General features: G+C 59.3%; 1 protein-coding gene across 2 annotated transcripts; it reads left to right on the top strand.

Annotated features, from left to right (window-relative positions):
- Positions 1-170: 170 nt before the first annotated feature.
- Positions 171-26,293, top strand: NBEAL2 (neurobeachin like 2). 2 transcript variants are annotated; one of them, XM_085050057.1, is made up of 55 exons: positions 171-327; positions 4,422-4,510; positions 5,130-5,294; positions 6,164-6,245; positions 7,177-7,436; positions 7,516-7,598; positions 8,462-8,547; positions 9,659-9,944; positions 10,017-10,123; positions 10,556-10,633; positions 10,719-10,802; positions 10,931-11,029; positions 11,581-12,152; positions 12,240-12,372; positions 12,450-12,569; positions 12,651-12,981; positions 13,060-13,142; positions 13,248-13,340; positions 13,621-13,792; positions 14,204-14,337; positions 14,420-14,579; positions 14,653-14,755; positions 15,158-15,311; positions 15,432-15,590; positions 15,672-15,831; positions 15,981-16,066; positions 16,330-16,989; positions 17,062-17,240; positions 17,314-17,473; positions 18,538-18,675; positions 18,745-19,050; positions 19,137-19,286; positions 19,837-19,994; positions 20,073-20,197; positions 20,356-20,476; positions 20,562-20,719; positions 20,826-20,959; positions 21,043-21,150; positions 21,605-21,700; positions 21,778-21,902; positions 21,986-22,126; positions 22,208-22,338; positions 22,414-22,523; positions 22,660-22,777; positions 22,848-22,945; positions 23,021-23,137; positions 23,223-23,312; positions 23,430-23,539; positions 23,624-23,796; positions 24,112-24,206; positions 24,286-24,402; positions 24,488-24,649; positions 24,725-24,873; positions 24,993-25,128; positions 25,831-26,293. In XM_085050057.1, exons 1-55 carry the CDS (start codon positions 277-279, stop codon positions 25,933-25,935), a joined length of 8,400 nt encoding a protein of 2,799 aa, XP_084906183.1. In that variant the 5' UTR covers positions 171-276; the 3' UTR covers positions 25,936-26,293. The 2 variants fall into 2 exon arrangements, with proteins under 2 accessions (XP_084906183.1, XP_084906182.1); XM_085050056.1 differs by lacking the exon at positions 171-327 and adding an exon at positions 2,586-2,838.
- The last annotated feature ends 92 nt before the right edge of the window (positions 26,294-26,385 follow it).

The raw sequence follows: 26,385 nt of genomic DNA, 5'->3' as shown, positions 1-26,385 counted from the left end.
CAGGGTGTCCCCTGCGGACAGCGGGGCTCAGCTGCGCTAATTAGGGTTCATTATTTTGGGGTGGGGGTTTTGTCTTTCTCACCCCCTTTGATGTCCCTGTGACGGATATGGCAGTGCGGGGATAGGGAGGGCAGGAGGGCGGGGAAGGGCTGCCGCCGCTGCCCAGCAGGTGGAGGGGAGTCCCCGCCCGCCACACCTGGGGGAGGTCCCGGGGCCGGGCTGGGGGGGCTCTGCGGGGCGGAGCGCCGCTCGTTCCCAGCCGGGCCGGCCCCGGGCATGGCTTCCCGGGAGCGCCTCTGCGAGCTCTGGATGCTCTACTTCGCCAAGGTGAGCCGGGCACCGGCACCCCCCGGGCGGCGCTGGGGCACCCCCGGCACCCCCACCCCGCGGGCTGCGCCCCGTTCTGTGCCCGCACCCCCCGTTCCCGCACCCCCCCGCCTGTGTCCCCATCCCCTCCCGGCCCCCATTGTCGCATCCCCCCGTTCCCCCCGTCCCCTCCCCGCCCGCATCCCGCTGTCACACCCCGAACCCCCGCGTTGGCTCCGCGACACCCCCGCGCCCCCCCGCTTGTCCTCGCGTCCCCCCCTGCTCGCCGTTGTCACCTGCAGGGTGTCCCCGAGCCCCCCGCCGCGCTCCCTGACCCCTCCCTGGGGACACCGCATCCCGCCGGGACCCCCCCGCCCATCCCGCTCCCCCTTTCCCGCCGCTCCCGGTGGGAATTTGGGGTCCCCCCGCCCCTCCCACAGCCCCCGGGGTGTTGGGGTGTCCCTGGAAGCCCCCCGGGAGGGTTTTGGGGGACCCGCGTGTCCCCCCCGCTCCCGGCGCCACCGCCCGGCGACAGGTGCGCGGTGACATTGGAACGGCGCAGGGTGGGGACAAGGGGTCCTGACGGGGGGGTTCTGGTTTTGGGGACCCCCGGCACGCTCTGGCAGGTCCCACGGGGTGTCCCCAAGGGGGACCGTGGACGGGGACCCTCCGCGCCACCCCAAAAGTCCCTCGTGCTTCGTTTTGTCCGTACTTATCCCGTGCCGGGGGGACGGATCCTGGCGGAGAGGTGGCACCGAGTGTCACCGCCGCCCCGTGTCACCTCCAGCGCTGTCCCCGCGGGCTGGGGTGACCTGATGGATTTTGGGGTGAAACTGCTCCCCCAAAATCCCGCTGGGTCTCAGGGAGGTGGCTGGGGACACCGGGAGGGTTGGGGACAATCCTGGGGTCTGTCGCCTCTGCCAGCCCTGCGATGTCGCCTGGGACCCTCCTCTGCACCCCAAAACAAGGTCACCGCAAAACACTGTCACCCCACTTTGGGGGGACATAGCCAGGGGACTTGGACAAGGCCACAGGCTGGGACACCAGAGGGGTAGCATGGGGACAGGTGCCGCTGGGTTGGGGTGTCTGTGGTCATGTGGAGACAGGTGCCACACTGTCAGGGTGTCCATGGGCCCATGGGGACAGGTGCCACTCTGTCAGGCTGTCCATGGTCCCATGGGGACAGGTGCCACTATGTTGGGGTGTCCATGGTCCCATGGGGACAGGTGCCACACTGTCAGGGTGTCCATGGGCCCATGGGGACAGGTGCCACTCTGTCAGGGTGTCCGTGGTCATGTGGGGACAGGTGCCACTCTGTCAGGGTGTCCGTGGTCATGTGGGGACAGCTGCCACAGCCTCGAGGTGTCCGTGGCTGTACAGGGACAGGTGCCACACCCTTGTGGTGACCCTGGCCATGTGGGGACAGGTGCCACACCACCGAGGTGGCTGTGGTTGGGTGGGGACAGGTGCCACATTGTCAAGGTGCCCGCAGTCATGTGGGGACAGTGCCACACCATCGAGGTGTCCATGGCTGTATGGGGACAGTGCCACATCCCTGGGGTGTCTGTGGCTGTATGGGGACAGGTGCCATCCATCAGGTCTCTGTGGCCATCGGGGAGCAGGTGCCATCCCTGAGCTGTGTGTGGTGGCAGGGGACACTGCCACACTCTCGAGTGTCCACGGTCCTATGGGGACACATGTGGTGTCACCAGGGTCTGATGGCCCTGTGGGGTCCCATTGTGCTGCCAGGGCACTCGCACGGGGACAGGTGACACCCACAGTTGTGTGGGGACAGGTGCCACCTGTCAGGTTGCCCCGCTAGCCGTGCCACTCCAACGGGGTGGCCGTGCCACCACTGAGGCACTGGGACACAGCCAGACCCCAGTGTCACCTCCCTGGCCGGGTCACCTTTGCCACAGCGATGTCCCAAGGCCCTGGTGAGGACAAGGCTGAGGCGACACGGCCCAGGTGATGGCGGTGTCCCTCCATGGCGGTGTCCCCCTGGCTGGCAGCCCAGGAATGGCTGCGTGATCTCCGGTGGCTTCCAAGCAGGACAGAGCTGCTGTCACCGGCGCTGGCAGGGACAGGGCTGTCCCCGGCGGTGGCGTGTTGTCCCCCAGTGCCAGCACCTGGGGTCGGCCAGGGTCACTCGGTGTCACCGCGGGGCGCTCCGTGAGGGGCCGTGGCTTTGTCACTTAGTCACTTTTTGGGGGGCCCGGAGCTCCCGGCGGAGGTGCGACATTCCCGGCTCGGCATTCCCGTTCCCGGCGCTCCCAGGCGGCTCCGCGCCGGCCGAGCCCAGAAGCCGCCGAACAGGCTCTGCCGGCCGGGAACCGCCTGCGACAGCCGCGCGGGGTGGCACCGGCACCGGCGGGGGACACCGGCTGCGGGGCCAGCCCCGGGAATTTCGGGATGAAGCTCCGGGTGGGCGCGCCGGGAATTTTGGGATCCCAGCTCCGGGTGGGCGCGCCGGGAATTTCGCGATCCCAACTCCGGGTGGGCGCGCCGGGAATTTCGGGACACCAGCTCCAGGTGGGTGGCCCGGGAATTTCGGGATGAAGCTCCGGGTGGGCGCACCGGGAATTTCGGGATGCTGAGAACAGGCAGACTCAACACCCGGCAGCTCCCACGGCGGGGACAGGGCAGGATTTGGGGTTAGATTTCCAGGGAATACTGGGATAAACCAACCCAGCTCCTCGTGCTGCCGCCACCGCGGAGCTGCCGGGTGGGCACAGGGGCGGAGGGCACCGGCAGCACCCCGGTGTCCCCAGGCGGGGCTGGTGTCCCCGAGCAGAGCTGGTGTCCCCGAGCGGGGCCAGCAGCCGGGGGCAGGAAGCGCCGTTGGGGCCGCGGGTGACTTGGCATTTCCTGACGCTCTGGGGCTTTTTTGGTGGCTTTGCTCAAGCGGCAGCGGTGACAGAAAGGGGGGGCCCCCCTGAGCACCCCCTCCCCGTTCCGGCCCTGCTGCGCCGGCGCCGCTGCCGCAGCTGCGGGGTCATGGACGGCCACGGCCACCCCCAGGGACAGGTACCGGGCTTTGGGGACACCCCCGGCTCATCCCGAGGGATGCGGGAGCTCGGGGTGGAGAGGAACATCGGGGGGAGGCGGATTTTGGGGTCCACCCTGCTGTGGGAGTGCCTGGGGGAGCTGTGGGAGCCTTGGGAACCCGGAAAAGGGGGGCTGGGTGGACCCTCAGGGATGGGGGTGACTCGGGTGACCCCAAGGTGCCACACCGGGGTGCACAGGGACATCGGTGACCCCACACTGATGTGCCCAGGGCTGTGAGGGACCCCGAGGAGCAGCACTGGGTGCTCAGGGACGTGGGTGACCCTAAAGGTGTCACACTGGGGTGCTCAGGGCTGTGCGTGACCCCAGGGTGCCCTGTTGGGGTGCATAGGGACAGAGGTGACCCCAGAGATGCCACATTGGGTGCTGAGGGATGTGGGTCACCCCAAGGTGGTGGTGCTCAGGGCCTTGAGTGACCCCAGGGTGCAGCAGGGGGGTGCTGAGAGCCGTGAGTGACCCCAGGGTGCCCCATTGGGATGTTCAGGACTCTGAGTGACCCCAAGGTGCCACATGCAGTGCCCAGGACTGTGGGCACCCCAAGGTGCCCTTTGGGGGTGCTCAGGGACATGGGGTGCCCAAAGGTGCCACGTTGGGGTGCCCAGGGCTGTGGGGTGGGGGTGCCCAGCCTGGGTGAGTCCCCACTGTCACTGCTGTCACCGCTGTCGCCATCGCACAACGGCGGCTGGGCCAGGTAGGGCCTGCTCTGCCCTGATTGGCTGCAGGGACAGGTGCTCTGCGAGCTCATTGGTCAGTGAGTCCCGCAGGTTGTGCTGTGCTGGGCTCTGATTGGTCAGTGGTTCTACAGGTTGTGTGGCTCTGGATGCTGATTGGGTCAGCATCTCCATAGGTTGTGCAGCTCTGGACTCTGATTGGTCAGTGGCTCCCAGGGTGTGTCACACACCTGAGTGGGCGAGGCTGGTTTCTCTGGCTGTGATTGGCTGATCCATGTGGGTGGGGGCCTTGGAGGGCTGTGATTGGCCAATCCCTGTGGGCGGGGACCACAGAGGGCTGTGATTGGCTGCTGGCCCCAGCCCCACCCTCCCTTGCAGAAGGACCTGTCCTACCTGCAGCAGTGGCTGGAGGCCTTTGTCACCACCTTCGAGAGGGTCATCGCCCTGCCCTCGCTGGAGCCCCGCAGGTGGGACCCCAAAACCCCAGGGTGACCCTCCTGAGTGACCCCAAACATCCCCGAGTGACCCCAAACACCCCTGAGTGACTCCCAGGACCCCTGAATGGCCCCAAACACCCCTGGGTGACCCCCCAGGGTGACCCTAGCACCCCTGAGTGGCCCCTCTGAGTGACCCCCATGGGTGATCCCAAAAGCCCTGAGTGACCCTGTGGGTGATCTCAAAACCCCTGAGTAACCCCCAACACCCCTGGATGACCACCAGCACCATAAATGACACCCCTGGGTGACCCCCAGCACCCCTGGATGACCCCAACGCCCCTGAGTGACCCCCTGGATGACCCCATCACCCCTAAGTGACCTCCAGCACCCCTGGATGACCCTCTGGATTACTCCAACACCCCTGGATGACCCCATCACCCCTGAGTGACCCAAACACCCCTGAGTGATCCCCTGGATGACCCCATCACCCCTGAGTGACCCCGGTGGGGCCCCAAGCGCATGGCTTGCCAAAGGTGGGGGTTGTGGCACCTCATCCGCTCTCCGTGGTCGGAACCATCCGGTGACGTGGGAGGGGGAGGGGTTTGGGGTGACATGGGGGTGTCACATCCTGTCCCCCCATCCCGCCCAGGCCGGAGGATCCGGGCTCGGAGATCCCGGCGCTGCCGCGGGAGGTGCTGCAGGTGCTGAGCCAGAGGCTGGGCCAGAGCGTGGCGCTGGGGACACGGGACGGGGACAAGGGGACGGGGCTGGGCCAGGCCCTGCTGCTCCTCAAGTTCTTCATCATCATCTGCAGGTGGGTGACCCCAAAACCCCCATTCCCCCTTATCCTCCTGTTCTTGGTATTCCCAGCACGGAGCAGCCCTGTGGGGTCCCTGTTGGGGTCCCTGTGTCCCCCAGGTCTTTGGTGGAGGGACCAAAGTGACACTGTCCTGGTCCCAAACCATCAGGTGGCTTCTGGGGTGTGCATCCCTCCAAAAATCCTGTAGGCATCACCCCCCCAGGAAATCCAGGATCCCCCAAATCACATCACCCCAAAATACAGGTTTTACCCCTCAAAACGCAGGTTTTACCCCCAAAAATGGAGTATTTTAACCCCACAAATCACAGCATCCCCTCAAAAGTGAGTCCCATCTTTAATAATAATATTAATAATGCAAGATTATAAAATTAGTAAAAATATAATAATACAAAAATAATATTATTACCCCCCAAAATTCCATCATTCCAACCCTCCAGTGTAGTGTTCCCCGAAGGTGCATCACTTCTCTAAAAATAATGACTGGAAACTAATGATTATCAATAATAATAATGATGATAATAATAAGTATAATAATAAATATTATCATAATAAATACAGTATGTAATATAATAAAAATATCATAGTAGAAAACCATTATTCCACCCAATATTCCATCATTTTCCCTCAAAGTGTAGTATCGCATCACATCTCTAAAAATAATAATAAGTATTATTTTTATTATTAAAAATTAAAATATAGCAATACAATGTAATATAATAAAAATAGTTTAAAATATAGTAATAATTTTTAATAGCATTGTCATTACCCCAAGCACTTTATTCCCCCCCAAATTTCCTCCTTCTGCCTCCCAAATCTCCTCCCACCCTCCACGACAGATGAACTGCTGATATTTTATTTCCCAGGAACCTGGAGAACATCCAGCCTGACAGAACCCCAGGCTGCCTCCCGCAGGTGCTGAGGCTGCTGCGGCTCTGCGGGAACCAGGTGGGGATGGGGATGGGAATGGGAACGGGAATGGGGATGGGAATGGGAATGGGAACGGGGATGGGGATGGGGATGGGGATGGGAATAGGCAAGGCCTGATTGATGGGGAGTGGTTCAGTGTTCATTGGTCAGTGAGTCCATAGGTTGTGTGAATCTGGGCTCTGATTGGTCGAGAGCTCTACAGGTTGTGCTGCCCTGGGATTTCATTGGTCAGTGAGTCCATAGGTTGTGTGACTGAGTTCTGATTGGCCAGCAGCTCGGTAGGTTGTGTGACTCTGGATGCTGATTGGTCAGGGAATCCATAGGTTGTGCATCTCTGAGATCTGATTGGTCCGTGAGTCCATGGGTTGTGTGGCTCGTGATGTCGATTGGTTGAGAGTTCTACAGGTTGTGCTGCTCTGGGCTGTGATTGGTCAGCAGCTCTATAGGTTGTGTGATTCTGGATGCTGATTGGCTCAGCATCTCCATAGATTGTGCTGCTCTGCGTTCTGATTGGTCAGTGCTTCCATAGGTTGTACTGAGCTGTGTGCTGATTGGTCAGCTGCTCTGTAGGTTGTGCTGTACTTGATGCTGATTGGTCAGTGAGTGCAAAGGTTGTGTGACTGGATGCTGATTGGTTAAAAGCTCTACACCTGCTGATTGGTCAGTGGCTCCACAGGGTGTGCTGCTCTGAGATCTCATTGGTCATCAGCTCTATAGGTTGTGTGACTCTGGATGCTGATTGGTCAAGAGCTCTACAGGTTCTGATTGGTTCAGCATCTCCGTAGGTTGTACAGCTCTGGGTTCTGATTGGGCAGCAGCTCTGTAGGTTGTACTTCTCCAGCCACTGATTGGTTGACTGTCTGATGATCCCATCCTCCCCCATTCCCCCAAAAATACATCCCATTTTTTGGGAGCGTGTGGGGTGATCACAGCTGGATTTTCCCGGCAGCTGCGGGAATCACAGCTGGAAAACGGAACACAGCTGGAGAGACGGGAGAAGGGGACACAGCTGGAGAAGGGGACACAGCTGGAGAAGGGGACACAGCTGGAAAACAGAACACAGCTGGAGAAAAGGGAAAATGGGACACAGCTGGAGAAGGGGACACAGCTGGAAAACAGGACACAGCTGGAAAACGGGATGCTCCACGCCCTGCACCTCTGCGAGTGCTTCCTGGATCCCTACCAGACCTGGCGCCGGCAGCTGAGCGGGTGAACATCCCAAAATCCCCCACATCCCAAATTCCCACCCCCATCCCAGATTTCCCCCGCCTCACCCCTCTCTTTCCAGGGAATCCATCAGCGCCAAGGAGAAGAGCAAATACAAGTTCTCCCCTGCCCCACTGCCCTCCGAGTTCGGTGCCTTTTTCCAAGGTAAAAGGTGGATCTGGGAAAGGGATCTGTGAGTGTGAGGAGGGTGCTGGGATCAGGGAATATTTGTGGGATTCATGGAGGGATGTCATATTCAAGGGAAGATGTATGATCCAAGGGCAAATAAAGGATCCTATATCTGCTTCAGGTTATCCTATAGCTGTCCCACAAATACAGGAATCCTGTATCTGCTCTGGGTTATCCTGAAACTAACCCTGAAAATACAAGATCCCACACCTGCTCCAGGTTATCCTATATCTGTCCCTGAAAATATAAGATCCTAGACCTGTCTCAGGATTTTTACAAGATTCCAGGTCAAATATAGTATCCTATACCTCTTCCAGATTATTTTACACCTGCCCCACAAATTTAGGATCCTGCCCCTGTTTCCTGTGTCTGTATGGGCCCATCCAGGGTCCTGGGAATAGGTGGAGGATCCCAAATGCAGGAATTAAGCCCAGCACCACCTGGGCAGCACACTAAAATCAGCACAAAGGGGGATTTTTTCCGGGGAAGCCCCAAAAATCCCCTTTCAGAGGCAGCGCTGTTGCAAAAATCCCCTAAAACTCCTCCCCCGTAAATCCCCAACTGAACCTGGGGTTGGAACAAATCCCCGTTTTTTGGGACAAAGACAATTCCCCTGGCACAACCAGAGCTGGAAAATTTGGAGCATCTTTATCCTCTCCATCATCAGCAGCACCCATTTGCTGGAAAAGGAATTTTCTTCCTTTTTGTTTTTTGGTTTGTTTTTTTTTTTTTTGGTAGGAAAGATTTTTCCCTATTTTTTTCTGGGAAATGGCCTTTTCCTTTTTTTTTTTTTTTCTGTTTGCTCCTCAAATGAAATCTCTCCCTGCTCATCCTCACAGAGAGTTTCCAAGCTGGGAAGCAGCTCCCAGAAACAATCCAGCTCCGGATTATCCATCTCTTTGGAGCCATTCTCTCTGCATCCAAGGTATCGTTGGGTGTCGCTGTTGAGCAGCTAGCAGAGTAATGAATGCACCAGTTCTCAGTGGCAAGAAGGAATGACCTTTATTGTTTTGATTTCATCACATTTATAGAGTTCTCAAAAGTCACCCAGATTGGTCAGTCAGAAGCCTTCCCCCAGGCCTGATTGGCCAGGCCTGCACTGCCCAAGTTCTGGGACACTGTTCCAACAACATCCAAACTTTATCTTTATTTATAAAACACAAGAAAACTTCTCATGGGAAAAACCTGTGCTAGCCACAGTTGGGAAGCAGATGGGGAAGGGTTGAGATCATCATTCCAGGGACAAACCCCAAAGTTTTATTTATTCCAGGAGGGATACAGGTCCTGAATTTAAACCACTGAATTTTCTAAAGCTTTTAAAAATAATTTTTAAAATTCCACCCCTGAATTAGGTGGAATCAGCTCAGAAAGGTTAAATTAAGTAATTAAATTAAATGATAAAGAAAAACAAAATAAATAAAACTAAATCATTAAAGAATTAAATAGTTAATGAAATAAGATAAAACAAGTGAAATAATAAGACAAAATAGTGTAACAGTTAAATAAAATAATTAAATTGTGTTGAATTAAATTATTAATAAATTAAATAACAGAATAAAAATAAAATACTACAATTAAGTAATTTAATAATTAATTTAGTTAAGACATTAAATTAATAAAACAGAATAAAACAAAATTAAATTAAATTATTAAATTAAGGAATTTAATTAAGGAGTTAAATTAAAAAAGAAAAGAAGAGAAGTGAAAATAAAGTAATGCAATTAAAGAATTAAATTTAATTAAATAATTAAATTATGGGAAGTTTTTAAGGTGAAGCTGCTTGTTCACCCCCAGTTCTGCTGGGCTGGAAGATGGGAAATCCTTGGATTATTAAATTGGAGCTGAAATCAGTTTTAATTTCCTCAGCAATTAAAAATCAATTTGGTCAGTAACTCCAAAATTTGCTTTAAATTAGTTCACACCCCCCAGGGTAAAGTCTGCAGCACTGGAGCTCTTGGGTTAAATGAATAATGGGATCAATAAAGGACTGTTATTGCAAAGGGCACCAGAATTCCCACCTGTTCCCAAATCCACAGTCCAACGCACTCCAGGCCATCACCCCGGCGGCGCTGGAGGTGCTGCTGGGGGTTCTCCAGCGGGGTGGCAGTGGGACACCCCCGTCCCCAGCCCTGCTGGAGGTCACCCTGCGCTCCGTGGTGGCCGTGGTGCACATCCTGCACGGCTCCAGCCCCGGCGCCTGCCCCATGTCCCTGCGGAGCCTCCTGGATGGATACTTCAGGGTGCTCAACTCCCACCTCCCCGCGGCATCCCTGGCGCCCGAGGCGGCCGGCGGCCTCATCGCCCTGCGCGTGCTCATGTTGGGTAGGCTGGGAACGGGATGGGGTTGGGGAAGGTGGGAATGGGATGGGGCTGAGCCAGGGGCTCTGTCCATAGATGCCATCCCAGCCATGCTGAGCTGCCAGGACCGGCCGGTGCTGCAGGCTGTGTTCCTCAGCAACAACTGCTTCGAGCACATCATCCGCCTGCTCCAGAACAGCAAGGTGTGGGACAGCACCTCGGGGTGTCCATCCTCATCCCCATCCCCATCCTCATCCTCATCCTCATCCTTTCCTGGTGCTAAACAATCCTGGGATAGAGTGGCACCAAGTTTGGCCAGCTTTATCTCCATCCTCACCATTCCTGGCTCTGAACAATCCTTGGACAGAGTGACACCAGGGTTGGGCACCTTCATCTCCATATTTTTCCTTCCTTCTTTTTCTTCCTTCCCTTCCTTCCCTCCCTTCCTTCCTCCCTTCCTCACCTTTTCCTCTTTAAATGACCCTGGGACAGGGTGGCATTTCCCTCTTGGTGACACCAGGGTTGGGCACCTTCATCCTCACCATTCCTGGTCCTGAACAATGCTGGGACACATCCATGGGGTGGGAACCTCCAGAACCCCTTGCTGTGTCCCATTCCCACACCGTGTCCCACAGCTCTACCTCAGCAGCTCGCGGGAGGCAGGTGAAGCCCAGGATGAGGTTCCCACGCGGAATGGGGATGGAGTCCAGCAGGTACCCCATAACCCAATCATCTCCCACGATGGGCTGTCCCCTCCATCCCATGTCCCAGCAGCCCCCCATTCCCGTGTCCCCATAGGTCAATGCCAGCAGCTCTGACGCCATCGCTGTCCATGCCCTCGGGGTCCTCACGGCCATCATGAGCAACTCGCCCTCGGCCAAGGTGGGCAGGGGACCTCCCTTGGGGAGGACACCCCAAAACTGGAGGGATTTGGGTATTTTTTGAGTATTTGGGGTGGCTCAGGCCGCAGTGGGGCTCGACTGGGATCCCACATGTCCCTGTGCTTCCAGGAGGTGTTCAAGGAGCGCATCGGCTACGCCCACCTGCACGAGGTGCTGAGGAGCCATGGCCAGCCCACCCAGCGCCTGCTCCAGGAGCTCCTCAACATGGTGAGCACTCCCACTGCTCCTGACTCCTGTCCAGGAGTGGATCTCTGCCCCCATTCCGAGCCTCCCCATCCTCTTCAGCCTGCTTTCTCCTGAGGGGCCCTGGGATCTTTAGCTTGCAGTCTTGCTCTGGTTTGGGAGCTCTGAGCCCTTTTGGATGTGGAATTGCTCACTCTGGTACTGCAGGACACGGGAGAGTCTCCAAAGTGCTTCATGCATGAGGGTCTCAGAGATCCTTGACTCATGGAGATCTCCAAGATCCTTGATTCGTGAAGGTATCCAAGATTCTCAGTGCTTGGGGTCTCCAAAATTCTGGATGCACAGGATCTCCAAAACTATTAATGCATGGGAGTCTCCAAGATCTTTAATCCATGAGGGTCTCCAAGACCCTTGATATCTGGGCTCTCCAAATTCTGTCTGAATGGGAGTCTCCAAGTTTCTGGAGGCTCAAGAGTCTACACAAGGTCTCTGCTGCTAGCCCAGGATGGCCCGGGGTGGATCCATCCCTTCCCACAGCACTGGAGCTGCACCAACCCCCTCCTGTGTCCCTGCAGGCAGTGGAGGGTGACCACAGCTCCTTCCCGGCACGTCCCATCCGCAACGAGCAGCCCTTGCTGATCCTGCTGTCGTGGCTGCCGGCGCTGGAATGCCGGGATCTCCAGGTGTTCCTGTCAGCGTGGCTGCGGCGGCTCTGCGAGGCTTCCCTGCCCAGCCGCCTCACCTGCGTCAAGGCGGGCATGGTGGGCTCCCTGCTCAGCGCCCTGGCCACCGAGCCGCCCCTTCCCAGCGCCTGCTCCCAAAACCTGCTGGAGCTGCTGCGCTCCCTGGGCAGCCTCTCCATCCGGCCTGGGGAGCTGCGGCAGCTCCTGCGGCTGCTGCGGCGCGAGCGCGGCCGGGGCGCCCATCCCTACGTGGCTCCGGTCATCCGGGCGCTGTCCGGCATGGCCAGGGGCGAGGGGCTCCCACGGGCACTGCAGAGCTTCGACCTGAGCCCTGGCATGGCTGGCATCATGGTGCCCACCATCCAGAAGTGGCCGGGCGGAGCCTTCGCCTTCCATGCCTGGCTGTGCCTGAGCGAGGAGGAGCCCGAGCCGCCGGCGAGGCCCAAGAGGAGGCAGCTCTACAGGTGATGCCTGCTGAGGGGTTGAGAGGAGGTGAGGAGGGGCAGCAGCACCATCACCAACTTGGTTTTCTCCATGGTTTTGCCCACCAGCTTCTTCACGGCGGGTGGCACGGGCTTCGAGGCGTTCTTCACAGCGGGCGGGGTGCTCGTGGTGGCCGTGTGCACCAAGAAGGACTACATGACGGTGGCACTGCCCGAATTTGCCTTCAACGACTCAGCCTGGGTGAGGATCATCCCCATCCCTGTCCCTGTCCTATCAGGGATGCCATGATGCCGTAATGTCCCTCTCTGTGCCTCCAGCACTGCGTTGACATCGTCCACGTTGCCGGCCGCCGGCCCTTCGGCCAGAACGTCGTCAGCATCTACGCCGACGGACACCTGCGGAAAACGGCGCAGCTCCGCTTCCCGTCCCTCCACGAGGTGGGAGATCCTCCTGGCACCCACCCAGCCCCCTGCCCATGGCCTCGCTGGGGGCTGAGCGCCATCCCTTCTCCCTTCCAGTCCTTCACCTCCTGCTGCATTGGCTCCGCTGGCCACCGCACCACCACCACGGCCACCACCGCTGCTGGCCACCCGCCAGCCTCCCACGGGCCGGAGCTGGTCTTCCCCCCGCACCCCGTGCTCGGACGCTCCCAGTCTGTCCCCGCCACCCTCGGCCCCCACTCTTGGACCCCCACCCAGCTGCCCACGGAGGGGGTGGTGGCCACCACGGCGGCCGGAAGCCAAGACACGGAGTGGGGCAGCCCCACCTCGCTGGAGGGCCACCTGGGCTCCGTGGCCATCTTCTGCGAGGCTTTGCAGCAAGCCCAGGTCAAGGCTCTCTTCTGTGCAGGTAGGGTGTACCCAGGGTGCTGGTGGTGACAGGGGTCTCCTCCCCCATGTCCCAGCTCACCCCAGTCCTCTCCCCCAGGACCAAATGTCACATCACCATTCACACTGGAAGGTGACTTGGTGGAGCTCAGTAGCAAACTGTTGCTGTACTACACCCCCCAGGTGAGGAGAGCCACCCCCCTGGGGGCAGGGACAGTGCTGGTGGACCCTCTGCCACCAGGGACGTGTCCAGGAGCATGAGGATGCTCCCATGGTGTTCTCTTCCAGGCCTGCAGGAACAACATCTGCCTGGACCTCTCTCCCAGCCACGGCTTGGACGGGAGGCTGACAGGACACAAGGTGGTCAACTGGGATATCAAGGTAGGCTGGCAACAGGGTGAACCATCCACCCCATGGCCTGGAGGCAGGAGGTCCCTCCTAGGGCACAGTGCCAGGGCAGGACCCACACAGGTCCCCTCAGCCCTGCAGAGTCTCTGCACATGGTATTGGGTCCACCATGGCCCATCTACACCATAGGTCCTCAGCATCCAGGATGGGCACCGTGGGTGGTGCGGGGGAACAGGTGACATTTGGGGTGCCATGTGCCTCCTCCTCCATGCTGCTATCACCACACAGCAAAACCTCTCCCTCCCTCCCCCAGGACGTGGTCAACTGCGTGGGTGGGATGGGGGTGCTCCTGCCCCTGCTCGAGCAAGTGGTGTCCAAGACAGAGGAGCCTGAGGATGAGCAGGAGACCAATGACCTGGTGGGGCCAGAGCTAACATCCTCCAGGAATGCCCAGGGCATGCTCATCCCACTGGGAAAGTCCTCAGGTGAGGAGTTCTGGGGGTGTGGAGCAGGAGTTGTCCGGCTTGGGTGGGTGGAGGTGACCACAGAGGCATTCCAGGACCTGGCAGGTGTCCACCATGGGCAGGAGAGGTCTGCCTAAGGCTCCAGGAGGTACAGGGTAATGGAGGAGCCACTCAGGATGTTGTTATGACCCAGTTAGTCACAAACAGTTCTGGGAAGGAGAGGGTGGCTCCAGGAGCCTTTGGCATGGGTGGAATGTGCTTTCTCCAGATATCCAGCTGATTATTCCCAAGCTGAAAGCAACAGAGGCTTCCATCTCTGTAAATCTGGGGGAGATGGGAGAACAGCATGAGAAGCCTGGGGAGAAAATCCAGCAGGGTCTCCAGGATGGGGTTTGGGTGGGTGCAGGGCTCACAGCTCCCACTGCTCTGCAGAGAGCAGGCTGGAGAGGAACAGTGTGGCTGCCTTCCTGCTGCTGGTGAAGAACTTCCTGCGGAACCACGCCGTGAACCAGGAGAGCCTGGTGCAGTGCCACGGGCCGGCCATCATCGGAGCGCTGCTGCACAAGGTGTGGGAGGCTCCCAAAAACCCCATCCCACTGTCCTTGCTGTCCACAAGGGGCTGGAAGTGTCCCCTGTCGCCCATGGCAGGTCCCCGGCGCGCTGCTGGACATGAGCACCCTGATGGCCTCGCAGATCCTCATGGAGCAGGTGGCTTCCGAGGGCAGTGGGCTCCTGCTGCACCTCCTCTACCAGCACCTCCTCTTCGACTTCTGCATCTGGAGCAACAGCGACTTCGCCGTGCGCTTAGGTGGGAACTGGGAATGCTTGGGAATGTCCATCCCGCCCGGCCTCTGTGGGATCCTCACGCCTTCTCCCCGCAGGTCACATCCAGTACCTGGCCAACGTGGTCAAGGACCACAAGCAGCGCATCCGCAAGAAGTACGGAGTGCAGTTCATCCTGGACTCCATCCGGACCCACTACGGGTGAGCTGACACTCATAGTCAGGATGCTGGAATGCTGATGGGGTGGGATTGGGGGTAGGCTTCACCCCTGGGAGCTGTGGTTTGGCTAGACACCGTTTTCTTGGGATAATACCCTCCTCCTAGCATGGTAGTGCTGTGGTGGGTGCTAGACCTTCCATGTCCCATCCCTGAGCCTGAGCTCAGCTCCCAGATCCACCCCCAGCAGCCACCAAGAGCGTGGTGGCTTCTGCAGTGAGCTGACCCAAATGTGTGGGGTGGATATATCCCAGTGGGACAGAAGATCCCTGGATGCCCACAGCAGGCTCCCTGGAGCTCCTCAGGCTTTGTGTTGGGATTTGGGATGATGCTGGCGATGGGTGATGGGTGACAAGGGACACATCCCTATGCATGTCTGTCCATCAGCACCTCCAGGGAGAAGACCACGGCCACCGACGACATCAAGACGGTGCAGACATCCCTCTTCAGCCTGGTGAAGGATTTCTTCTGCAGGAGCTTCTCTGGGGAGGAGATGCAGAGCTTGCTGAACTACCTGGCTGGGGCACAGGACGAGCAGCAGGTGCATCACCAAGCCACCCCAGTCCCCAAACACCTCAGTGAGCCATGGGCTGGGGAGAAGCCACTGAGATCCCGGTGGGACACTTAGAGGGCAGTGAACAACCAGCCCTGTGTCCTGCAGGTGTGTGGGGCGCTGGAGGTGATCCACAGCCTGCTGAAGGGCTCCCCAGCCCAGGAGCAGCTCTTTGCCTTCCTCTTCGAGCCGGGCCATGTGGAGCTGCTCTTCTCCCTGCTGGTGCAGAAGAAGTTCTCCGATGAAGTGCGGGAAAGAGTCTTCAGGGTAGGGCAGGTCCCCAGCACTGACCCCCTGCTGTCCCCAGCAGGGATGTCACAGCCACGTGGCCTCCTCTCGCTGTCCCAGGTCCTCTACAAGATGCTGAAGTACGAGAAGGTCCCCGAGCGCAGCAAGACCCGCCTGAAGCTGAAGGACATTGGGTACCACGGGCTCATCTCCTACCTCAGTGACATTCCAGGCTCCATGCTACTCTTCCGCTGCCTCTCAGAGCAGGTCCTGGGGGCAGGTACCGTGTTCCCAAAAGAAACAGGCCACCCATCCCAACCATGTGTCACTGGTGGCTTCCCATGAGGCTCAGCTGGGCTGGGGGTCTTCGGTGGCTTTTGGGGACAGCAGGGAGTGTCTCACCACTGAGCTGTGTCTCCCCATCCACAGACCCTCCCAACTACAAGGACCTGGTGGCCGTGGTGTACCTGTCCCACCGGGCAGAGCTGAGCATCCGGCTCGACATCTGCCGCAAGGTGAGCGGGGCTGGGGCACAGCGGGAGGGGACAGAGGTGTCACCCCGGGGCTCAGCTCCTTGGACACCAGCCATGCCCAGAAGTGATGGTCACGGGGACAGTGGTGACATGGATGTGCCAACATGGAAATGGTGCAGTCGCAGCACCCCATGATGCTTTTGGAGGTTCTGGGGTGCTTCTGCTCCTGGGATGGGTTCACCCACGGGGAGCTGGGGCAGCAGCACCAAATCTCCTTCCTTTTCCTTGTCCTCCTTCTCCTGCAGCTCTTCCACCTGATCTATGCACAGCAGGACCTGGTGAAGCAGCTGGCCAGGCTGGCTGGCTGGCAGGACACGCTCACCAAGCTCTACGTGAAGGAGTCCTACGAGTGCCGCCAGCACAGCCTGAGCGCCGCGGGCTGCCTGGAGCTCCTGCGCCTCTCCGAGCCTCCCAGCAAGGACGGTACGAGCCCACCGCCCGCCGAGCTCCAGGAGCAGGATGTCTTCCTCCCGCTGGGATACGAGGCCTCGGACCAGGAGCTCTCCGAGGGCTTCTCCGACCACTCCATCTCCCCGAGTGGCCGCACCAAATCCTTCCACTCCTACAACTTCAAGTCCTTCGACTCCTCGGACCGGGCCAGCCGCTCGTCCTCCAACCCTGGGGACGGTCCTCCTTTTGATGGCGTCTACCACCCGCTGTCCCCCTTCTCCACCTCGCCCTTCGACCTGGGGCTGGACCTGGCCAGCACCAGCTCCATGGCCACAGCCGAGAGCGGCACCCAGACCCCAGCCAGTGGCCCCGGCACCCCCTCACCCCTGGAAAGCTTCAAGCCCTTCCCAGGAATGCGAGCACGCAAGAGCTCCAGCCTGTCCAATGTCCTGGACGAGAGCAGCTACCAGGACGTGCTGCCCAGCGACAACATCTCCAACACCAGCAACCCCCAGGTGAGCCCCAAACCTCCATCCCCACCACCCTGGGCCACTCCGGGCACCTCTCACCCTCCCTTCCACCAGCAGCAAACCCCCGAGGAGGAGCTGTGCAACCTGCTGACCAACATCATCTTCTCGGTGACGTGGCGCGGCGTGGAGGGATGGGACGACGTGGCCTGGAGGGAGCGCGGCCAGGTGTTCTCCGTGCTCACCAAGCTGGGCACAGCCTGCGAGCTGGTGAGGCCCCCGGACGAGATCAAGCGCAGGTGAGGCCCGGCCACATCCTGGGGGTGAATCCCGAGGGAAGGACACCCTCTGGAGCTGGCTGCTGTCCCACAGCCTGCTGGAGATGATGCTGGAGTCGGCGCTGACGGATCTGAAGGAGTCGGGCCCGGCGGCGCTGCCCGGCCTCACCCACAACGCCCTGAAGCTGCTGCGGCTGCTGCAGGATTTCCTCTTCTCCGAGGGGCACAACAACCAGGCCCTGTGGAGCGAGAAGGTGCATGGGAATAAGCAGGAGTTCCTGATCCCAAACCCCAGCTCTGTTAATCCCAAATTCCTAATGTCAGCCCTGGCCCTAAACCCAGCCCTGAGTGCAGAGCTTGAACATAACCTTGGGAAATAACCTCGGATTTATTCCTGGATTTAAATCAAAGCCTAGTCCTAACCTTGGGAAAGAACCTCGGCTTTAATCCTGGATTTAAATCAAAACCTAATCCTAATTCTGGGAAAGAACCTCAGCCTTAATCCTGGATTTAAATCAAAGCCTAATCCTAACCTTGGGAAAACCTAAAAATCAAAACCTAATCCTAACCTCAGCCTTAATCCTGGATTTAAATCAAAGCCTAATCCTAACCTTGGGAAAACCTAAAAATCAAAACCTAATCCTGACCTCAGCCTTAATCCTGGATTTAAATCAAAGCCTAATCCTAACCTTGGGAAAACCTAAAAATCAAAACCTAATCCTGACCTCAGCCTTAATCCTAGATTTAAATCAAAGCCTGATCCTAATTTTAGGAAATAACCTCAGCTGTATTCCTAAACTTAAATCAAACCGTAATCCTAACCCTTAATCCTAAATTTTAACATTCATGTTAAACCCTTACTGTAAATGCAACCCTTTATACTCTAAGCCCTGACTCTAAACCCTAAGATTAAATCAAACCCTAAATTTAACTGTACCTCCTAAATCATGATCCTAAACCTTAACTCCACATCTTTGTCATAAAGCCCAACCCTTAATCCCAATCTTAACTCTTTCTGTAAACCTAAACCCTAACATTAACTCACAATTTGTAATCTCACTATACTTTCTAAATCCTAATCCTAAACTTTACTGTTCCATCTTTGTCCTAAAGCTTAACCCTAACCCCAATCTTATACCCCAGCCCTAATCCTGACCCTGGCCATAATTCCTGAGCCCTCATGCCAAAGCCAGACTAGTTTGTCACGGGCTGGGTTCTACCCTAATCCTAAACCCAAACTGTAATCCAGGGAGGGCTGGGTGCTGGGGACAGAGGGTGGTGTCCCTGCCCAGGCAGGGGGCTCACAGTGTCCCCCCAGCTCTATGAGGGGGTCAGCAGCCTGCTGGACAAGCTGGGCGTGTGGCACCACCTGGCCAACGGCACCTCGGACCTCAGGGAGATGGCGCAGACCGGGCTGCGGGTGCTGGTCGGGTACATCCTGCTGCAGGACCCCCAGGTGGGTCACCCCTCCCCAGGCCCCCTGGTGGCACCGTGGTGTCCCTGCCTGACCCCCCTGTCCCCACAGCTGCACTCACTGGCCTACGTGAAGCTGCACAGCCTCCTGCAGACCACATCAGCCCCACCCAGGGACGAGGCCTGCTACCTGCTGGGAAAGCTGGAGACGCCCCTGCGGCGCTCCCTGGATTCCAGGTCGGAGGCCTTCTCCTGGTTGGTGCCCATCATCCGGACACTCATGGATCAGTGCTACGAGACCCTGCAGCTGCAGCAGTTCCTGCCCTCGCTGCCCCCCACCAATGGCAGCCCCACCTTCTACGAGGACTTCCAGCTCTTCTGCAGCACCCCGGAGTGGACAGGCTTCATCGAGAAGCACGTGGGTGCTGCGGGATCACTCCCAGGGTAGTACCTGGATGGTGAGCGGTGGGTTCCAAACCTTGAAACGCCTCTCTGCTCATGCAGGTGCAGCCCACCATGGCCCAGTTTGAGATGGACACGTTTGCCAGGAGCCACGACCTCATGTCCAACTTTTGGAACGCCTGTTACGACGCCATGATGAGCAGCTCCCAGCGCCGCGAGCAGGAGAAGGCGACCAGCCGCAAGTTGTTCCAGGTACTGCCTGCTCCTCACCCCTGGGATGTCACCCTGGGCTGTGATCTTTATCCTGGGGACATGTTCCTCACCACAAGGATGTCACTCTGGGTTCTCCTCAGCCTGGGGATGTTATCTTCACCCTTGGGATGTCATCCAGGGGATCTCTTCCTTATCCTGGGGATACACTCCTCACCCCCACGATGTCATCCAAGGGATGTGCTCTTCATCCCAGGGATGTTGTCCTAGGGAACATCCTCCTTGTCCTGGAGGGGTTCCATGTCCTCACCTTGGGGACATTAATCCTGGGGATGTGCTCTTCATCCCAGGGATGCCATCCTGAGGACATGGCCTTCAAGAAGTTCTCCTCATCCTCAGGAGGTTATTCTGGGGATGTGCTCCTCATTGCAGGCACATCATCCCAGGGATGTGCTCCTCATCCCAGTAATATCATCCCAGGGATGTGCTCCTCATCCCAATCACACCATCCTGGAGTCATTCTCCTTGCCCTGGGGACATCACCCTGTGGATGTCCCCAGGCCCCAGCCCTGCTGTCCCTTCACCCCGGCAGGAGCTGGTGCTGGAGCCGGTGGCCAAGCGCTCCAAGGCGGAGAACGCCCGGCACGCCAACGTCCTCAAGCAGGCCAACAACCACCACAGCACCGTGCTCAAGCAGTGGCGCTCCCTGTGCCGCCTGCTCACCTCGCCCCGCTCTGCCTGGGCTGACCGGTGAGTGTCCCTCGGTGCCCAGGCGTTGGGGACACAGCTGGGGGTCCCCAGGGTGCCTTACCCCCGGCTGGCCCCCAGGAATCCCCCAGAAGTTCGCTGGAAGCTGTCGAGTGCCGAGACCTATTCCCGGATGAGGCTGAAGCTGGTGCCCAACCTCAATTTCGACCAGCACTTGGAGGCCAGCGCCCTACGGGACAACCTGGGTGAGGTGGTGGCACTGGGGCACCTGGGGGTCCCCCGTGACATGGGCAAGGGACATCACCAGTGGGGTTGGTCTGGGAGATGTCATGGACAGTGTTGAACCTGGAGTTGTCCTCAGCTCCGGGGGGTGGTGGGTCCTGCTGACCCCTCCTCATTTCAGGAGCTGACCACCTCCAGAATCCCACCGAGTCCCTTCCACTCGCCATGGCCAAGGAGGCCAAGGTGAGTGAGCTGGAGGATGACCAGCTGGCCGAGGAGGACCTCCCTGTGCTGGAAAACCAGTGAGTGTCCCCACCCCTGCCACGGCACCGGCTGGCCCAGGCTGGGGGTGTCACCAGGGTCACCTCATCACACTGTGCCACCCAGGTCTGAGCCCAAGGAGCAGAACCAGCGGGAGAAGCTGGTGGTGTCAGAGGACTGTGAGCTCATCACTACGGTGGCCGTGGTCCCCGGGCGCCTGGAGGTGACAACCCAGCACGTCTATTTCTACGACGGCAGCAGCGAGAAGGAGGAGACAGAGGGAGGTAATGTGCTCCTTGAGGGGGTGAGGAACCCCACCCAGCCCCACCCCTGTCTCGGGAATGGGGGATGGTGACGCCTGGGGGGCTGTGTGTCCCCTCATCTCGGCAGGGATCGGCTACGACTTCAAGCGGCCCTTGTCCCACCTGCGAGAGGTGCACCTGCGCCGCTACAACCTGCGCCGCTCCGCCCTCGAGCTCTTCTTCATCGACCAGGCCAACTACTTCCTCAACTTCAGAAAGAAGGTGGGGACCCCTTCATCCCCCTCCAGACCCCTCCCAGGGGGAGCTCTGAGCTTCAGCTACTCCATATCCTTCTGTCCCCCCAGGTGAGGAACAAGGTGTATTCCTGCATCCTTGGCCTGCGGCCCCCCAACCAGATCTATTTCGGCAGCCGGTCCCCCCAGGAGCTGCTCAAGGCCTCGGGGCTCACACAGGTACCACCCCTGCCAAATCCATCCCACGTGTCCCCTTCCTGCATGGAAAAGGGGAAGGGGACAGCATGGGATGGGGATGTCTGTGGGACCTGGTATAGCCATGGGTTGGAGATGGACAGGGGATCAGGGATGGCTGTGGGTCTGGGTGTGGCCATGGGATCAGGGATGGCCATGGAGTGGGGACATTTATGGGATTAAGCACAGCCATGGGATGTGGGATGGTCTGAGAGTAGGGATGGCCATGGAACAGGGCATGGCTATGGGGTGGGGATGGCCATTGGACCAGGAGTGGCTGTGACACCAGGGATGGCCCTGGAAATGGGGACAGCTGTGGGACCAGGGAGTGCCATGATTCCAGAAATGCTCTGGTAGCAGTGATGGCTGTGGGGTGCTGGGGTGTCTGCCCTATCTCCTGCCCCCCCAAGCCCATCTCCTCCCTCTCCCTTCTCTCCAGAAATGGGTCCTGCGGGAGATCTCCAACTTCGAGTACCTCATGCAGCTCAACACCATCGCAGGGCGCACCTACAATGACCTGTCCCAGTACCCCGTGGTGAGTCCCCATGTCCCCAACTGTCCCCTCAGTGAGCCTGTGCCCCAAAACCTCAACCACCTCCTGCCCCCACCCAGTTCCCCTGGATCCTGCGGGATTATGTCTCGGAGACCCTGGACCTCACCAACCCGGCTGTGTTCCGGGACCTGTCCAAGCCCATCGGGGTGGCCAACGAGCGGCACGCCCGCGACGTCAAGGAGAAGTGAGTACCCTGCAAATGAAGCCTGGGGGATGCAGGGAGCACCTGGCCTGCTCCTGGTGGACCTCATCCCACCTGGCCTGCAGGTATGAGAGCTTCGAGGACCCCACGGGCACGGTGGACAAGTTCCACTATGGCACTCACTACTCCAACGCCGCCGGGGTCATGCACTACCTGATCCGCACCGAGCCCTTCACCACCCTCCACATCCAGCTGCAGAGCGGCAGGTGAGCCCCTGGCAGGTGTCTCCTGCAGAGGGGACATCGTGGGGACAGCCAGGCCTCCAGCCAGGTGTCCTGTGCTCCCAGGTTCGACTGCTCAGACCGGCAGTTCCACTCGGTGCCGGCAGCATGGCAAGCCCGCATGGAGAACCCAGTGGATGTCAAGGAGCTCATCCCAGAGTTCTTCTACTTCCCGGAGTTCCTGGAGAACCAGAATGGTAAGGGACACCGTTGTCACCACCCTGGGGAGCTCAAGGGGTCCGTGTCCCTCATCCTCCTCATCCTGCCTGCAGGCTTTGACCTGGGCTGCCTCCAGCTGTCCAATGAGAAGGTCGGGGACGTGGTGCTGCCGCGGTGGGCGCGATCCCGCGAGGACTTCATCCACCAGCACCGCAAGGCCCTGGTGAGATGGGGAGTGACATGGGGAGTGACATAGGAAGTGACATGGGGAGTGACATGGGGACCTCATCCATCCCTGGGGGCATTCCGGGGGTGTGGAAGCCATTCCTGACCCATCCTGATGCCCCATCCTTGAACAGGAGTCAGAATATGTCTCTGCCCACCTCCACGAGTGGATCGACCTCATTTTTGGGTACAAACAGCGTGGCCCAGCTGCTGTGGAGGCCCTAAATGTCTTCTACTACTGCACCTACGAGGGTGAGCCGTGGGGCACAGGGAGGGGATGCCTGCCAGGCGTGTGTCCCCCCGTGACCATCACCATCCCCAGGGGCCGTGGACCTGGACGCCATCGCCGATGAGACGCAGCGCAAGGCTCTGGAGGGCATCATCAGCAACTTCGGGCAGACGCCCTGCCAGCTGCTCAAGGTAGGTCACACCCCCACCCACCAAAACCAGCCCTTCTGGGGAGTCCCCAGCTCCTGATTGTCCCCTGCCCCCCAGGAGCCCCACCCTGCCCGGCTGTCGGCGGAGAGCGCTGCCCGCAGGCTGGCACGCCTCGACACTCACTCCCCCAACATCTTTGAGAACCTGGACCAGCTCAAGTCCTTCTTCGTGGAGGTGAGGACACCCCCGGGGGTCCTGGGCAGGACCGGGATGGGTGGGGTGGCCAGGAGGGTGCCCAGCAGCTGCCATGTCCCCACAGGGCATCAGCGATGGGGTGGCCCTGGTGCAGGCCGTGGTCCCCAAGAACCAGGCGCATTCCTTCATCACTCAGGGATCCCCTGACATCCTGGTGAGTGCAGGGAAACTGAGTCACGGGGGTGTTCTGCTGGTTCAGGGGGGTCCAGGAGCAAACAGGGGAGGAGCCTGGCAGTGGGAGAGGTGTCACCTCTCTTTCCCCCTCTGCCAGGTCACTGTGAGTGCCAACGGCTTGTTGGGGACCCATAACTGGCTGCCCTATGACAAGAACATCTCCAACTACTTCAGCTTCACCAAAGACCCCACTGTCACCAACGCCAAGTGAGTCACCAGGGCACAAAGTCCCCGGGGATGGTCCCCAGAGGTGCCACCAGGCCACCACCATGCCATGTCCCTCCCCACCAGGACCCAGCGCTTCCTGCAGGGCCCCTTTGCCCCCGATGTGGACCTCAGCTCCCGCACGCTGGCCGTGTCCCCCGACGGGAAGCTGCTCTTCAGCGGGGGACACTGGGACAACAGCCTGCGGGTCACCTCGCTGGCCAAGGGCAAGGTTGTGGGACACATCACCCGGCACATAGGTATGACCTCCTCCCACCAGGGTGGTGATGATGGTCTGATGATGTCACCATGGGATTGTAGGGGGGTGGGGGGAGGCAGGTGACATGTGAGGGACATCTCCTGTGTCTCCATCTCCTGGGGATCGTCCAGGTTCCACCTCGGAGCTGAAGTGGGGTGAGGGGTAGCAGCACCTCCAACCCCCAAAACACATCTTGGAGTGGGGTTGGCAGCAACTCCACATCCCAAAACACATTGCGGTGCCATCCCACAAGGTTGGGGTGCTGAGCATGGTGGGAGGAGACCAGCCACTCATGGTGTCCTTCTGGGTGTCACAGATGTTGTCACCTGCCTGTCACTTGACCTCTGCGGCATCTACCTCATTTCTGGCTCCCGGGACACCACCTGCATGGTGTGGCAGGTCCTGCAGCAGGTAAGGGCTGGAGAAGCAGGGGGAGCTCGTGGTGGGCACCACCACCAGGTCACTGATGTCCCCATGTCCCAAACACCAGGGTGGCTTTTCCAGCGGCTTGGCTCCCAAACCTGTCCAGGTGCTGTACGGCCACGACGCCGAGGTGACGTGTGTGGCCATCAGTACCGAGCTGGACATGGCCGTGTCCGGCTCCAAGGTGAGCTGGGGTGGCTGTGGGGAAGGCAGGGGATGGGTGGACAGTGCCACTGCCATCATCACCCCATGTCCCCTTTCTCCCGCAGGACGGCACCATCATCACCCACACCGTGCGCCGGGGTCTCTTCATCCGCTCCCTGCGGCCACCCGGCGAGAGTTGTCCCCCTGCTGTCCTGTCCCACCTGGCCGTGGGGCCCGAGGGGCAGGTGGTGGCCCAAACCGCCATGGGGCAAAGGACCTGCTCCAAGGTATGTCCAGGTGTCCCCATGTCCCCCTCAGGCCACCACTGCCACCACCACAACGCTCCCCTGTGCTCCTTCCAGGACAGGTTCGCACTGCACCTGTACTCAGTGAACGGGAAGCTCCTGTCCTCCGTCCCGCTGGACCGGGAGGTGACAGCCATGTGCCTGACCGAGGACTTCGTGGTGCTGGGGACCTCGGGGTGCGGGCTGGAGATACGTGAGCTCCAGAGGTGAGGGGTGGCCACATCCTGTCCCGTCCCCAGCACTCCAGGGGTGTCCCACGCCGTGACATGAGGGACACAATGGTGTCCCATGCCGTGGTGTCCCACGCTGTGGCTCGTGTCCCCAGCCTCAGGGCAGCCGTGCCCCCCGTGCCCATGCGGGTGCCCGTGCACAGCGTGTCTGTCACCAAGGAGAAGAGCCACATCCTGGTGGGGCTGGAGGATGGGAAGCTCATCGTGGTGGGCGCTGGGCAGCCCACGGAGGTGAGTGGGACACTCAGACAGGGCACAGCAGGAGGGGGACATGGCTCGGGGTCCCCTGGGTGCTGCTGGGGTGGGAACATCGGTGTGTCCTCTGCAGAGGGTGGGGACTGGGATGGGGTGGGGATGTGGGATGGGCATGGGTGGAGATGTGAGGGAGGTGGGGATGGGGATGGAGAAGTGGATGGGGATGGAGAAGGGGATGAGGATCTGGAAGGAGATGAGGACGAAGAATGGGACGAGAAAGTGGAATATGGGGATGGAGAAGGGGATAAGGATTGTGGAATGGGGTGGGGATGGAGAACAGGATGAGGAACTGGAAGATAGGGATGGAGAAGGGGGTGAGATGGGGATGGAGAAGTGGATAAGGAGCTGAAGGAGATGGGGATGGAGAAGGGAATGAGGACTGTGGGATGGGATGGGATGGGATGGGATGGGATGGGATGGGATGGGATGGGATGGAGGATGGAGGATGGGATGAGGAGCTGGAAGATGGGGATGGAGAATGGGATGAGGATTGTGGAACAGGCTGGGGATGAAGAATGGGATGAGAAACCAAAGAAGATGGGGATGGGGAACAGGATGAGGAACTGGAAGGAGATTGCAATGGAGAAGGGGTTGATGATCTTGGAATGGGATGGAGAAGGGGATGGATGGGGTGGATAAAGGATGTGGGGATGGCAAAGGCGCTCCCCCCTGTCCCAGGTGCGGCCAGGCCAGTTCCACCGGCGGCTGTGGCGCTCCACGCGGCGCATCTCCCAGGTGTCGGCCGGAGAGACAGAGTACAACCCCTGCGATGGCCGGGCCTAGGCTGCCACCACCACCACCACCCCGGGGGGGGCCCTGCGCCCCCCACACGGACTGGGGCACCCCCGGGTGCCAGGGGGGCCTGGAGAGCCCCGCCCTGCCCGCCATCCGTGGCCTTATCCAGCCCCCCGGATTCTGGGGAGACGCGTCCCTCCTTCCCGTGGAGGGCAGGGGGACAGGAGGAGGTGGGGACCCCTCGCTGGGTTGGGGGTGGCACAGCCCCCCGCCGTGCCCGCTGGCCAGGAGCCGGCAGCCTGTGGGTGTCCCCCCCTTGTTTTCTATTTCTATCTGTTTTTAGAGCTTTTACAGAAAAAGAGTTGTTAATAATAATTAATAATAATAATAATATATCTGTGGGAAATCAACGTGTGAGGCCTGTGGCTGCCCCGCGACAGGGACACAGCCACTCCTGTCTGTCCTCTCAGTGTCCCCCCACTCTGGTGTCCTGCATGG

The sequence above is a fragment of the Lichenostomus cassidix genome, chromosome 2 (assembly GCF_008360975.1).
Source record: "Lichenostomus cassidix isolate B80296 chromosome 2, HeHo_3.0, whole genome shotgun sequence".
Taxonomy (NCBI): domain Eukaryota; kingdom Metazoa; phylum Chordata; class Aves; order Passeriformes; family Meliphagidae; genus Lichenostomus; species Lichenostomus cassidix.
The sequence above is the reverse complement of the archived record's forward strand: the minus strand, read 5'-3'. Positions and strand labels throughout refer to the sequence as shown.

Excerpts from the sequence above, each read along its gene's own strand:
- NBEAL2 (XM_085050056.1), top strand. The coding sequence starts at position 2,719 with ATGAAGCTCCGGGTGGGCGCGCCGGGAATTTTGGGATCCCAGCTCCGG. Across the intron at positions 20,960-21,042 it reads TCCTCAACTTCAGAAAGAAG|GTGAGGAACAAGGTGTATTC; the intron begins GTGGGGACCCCT and ends CTGTCCCCCCAG. Across the intron at positions 25,129-25,830 it reads GCGCTGGGCAGCCCACGGAG|GTGCGGCCAGGCCAGTTCCA; the intron begins GTGAGTGGGACA and ends CCCCTGTCCCAG.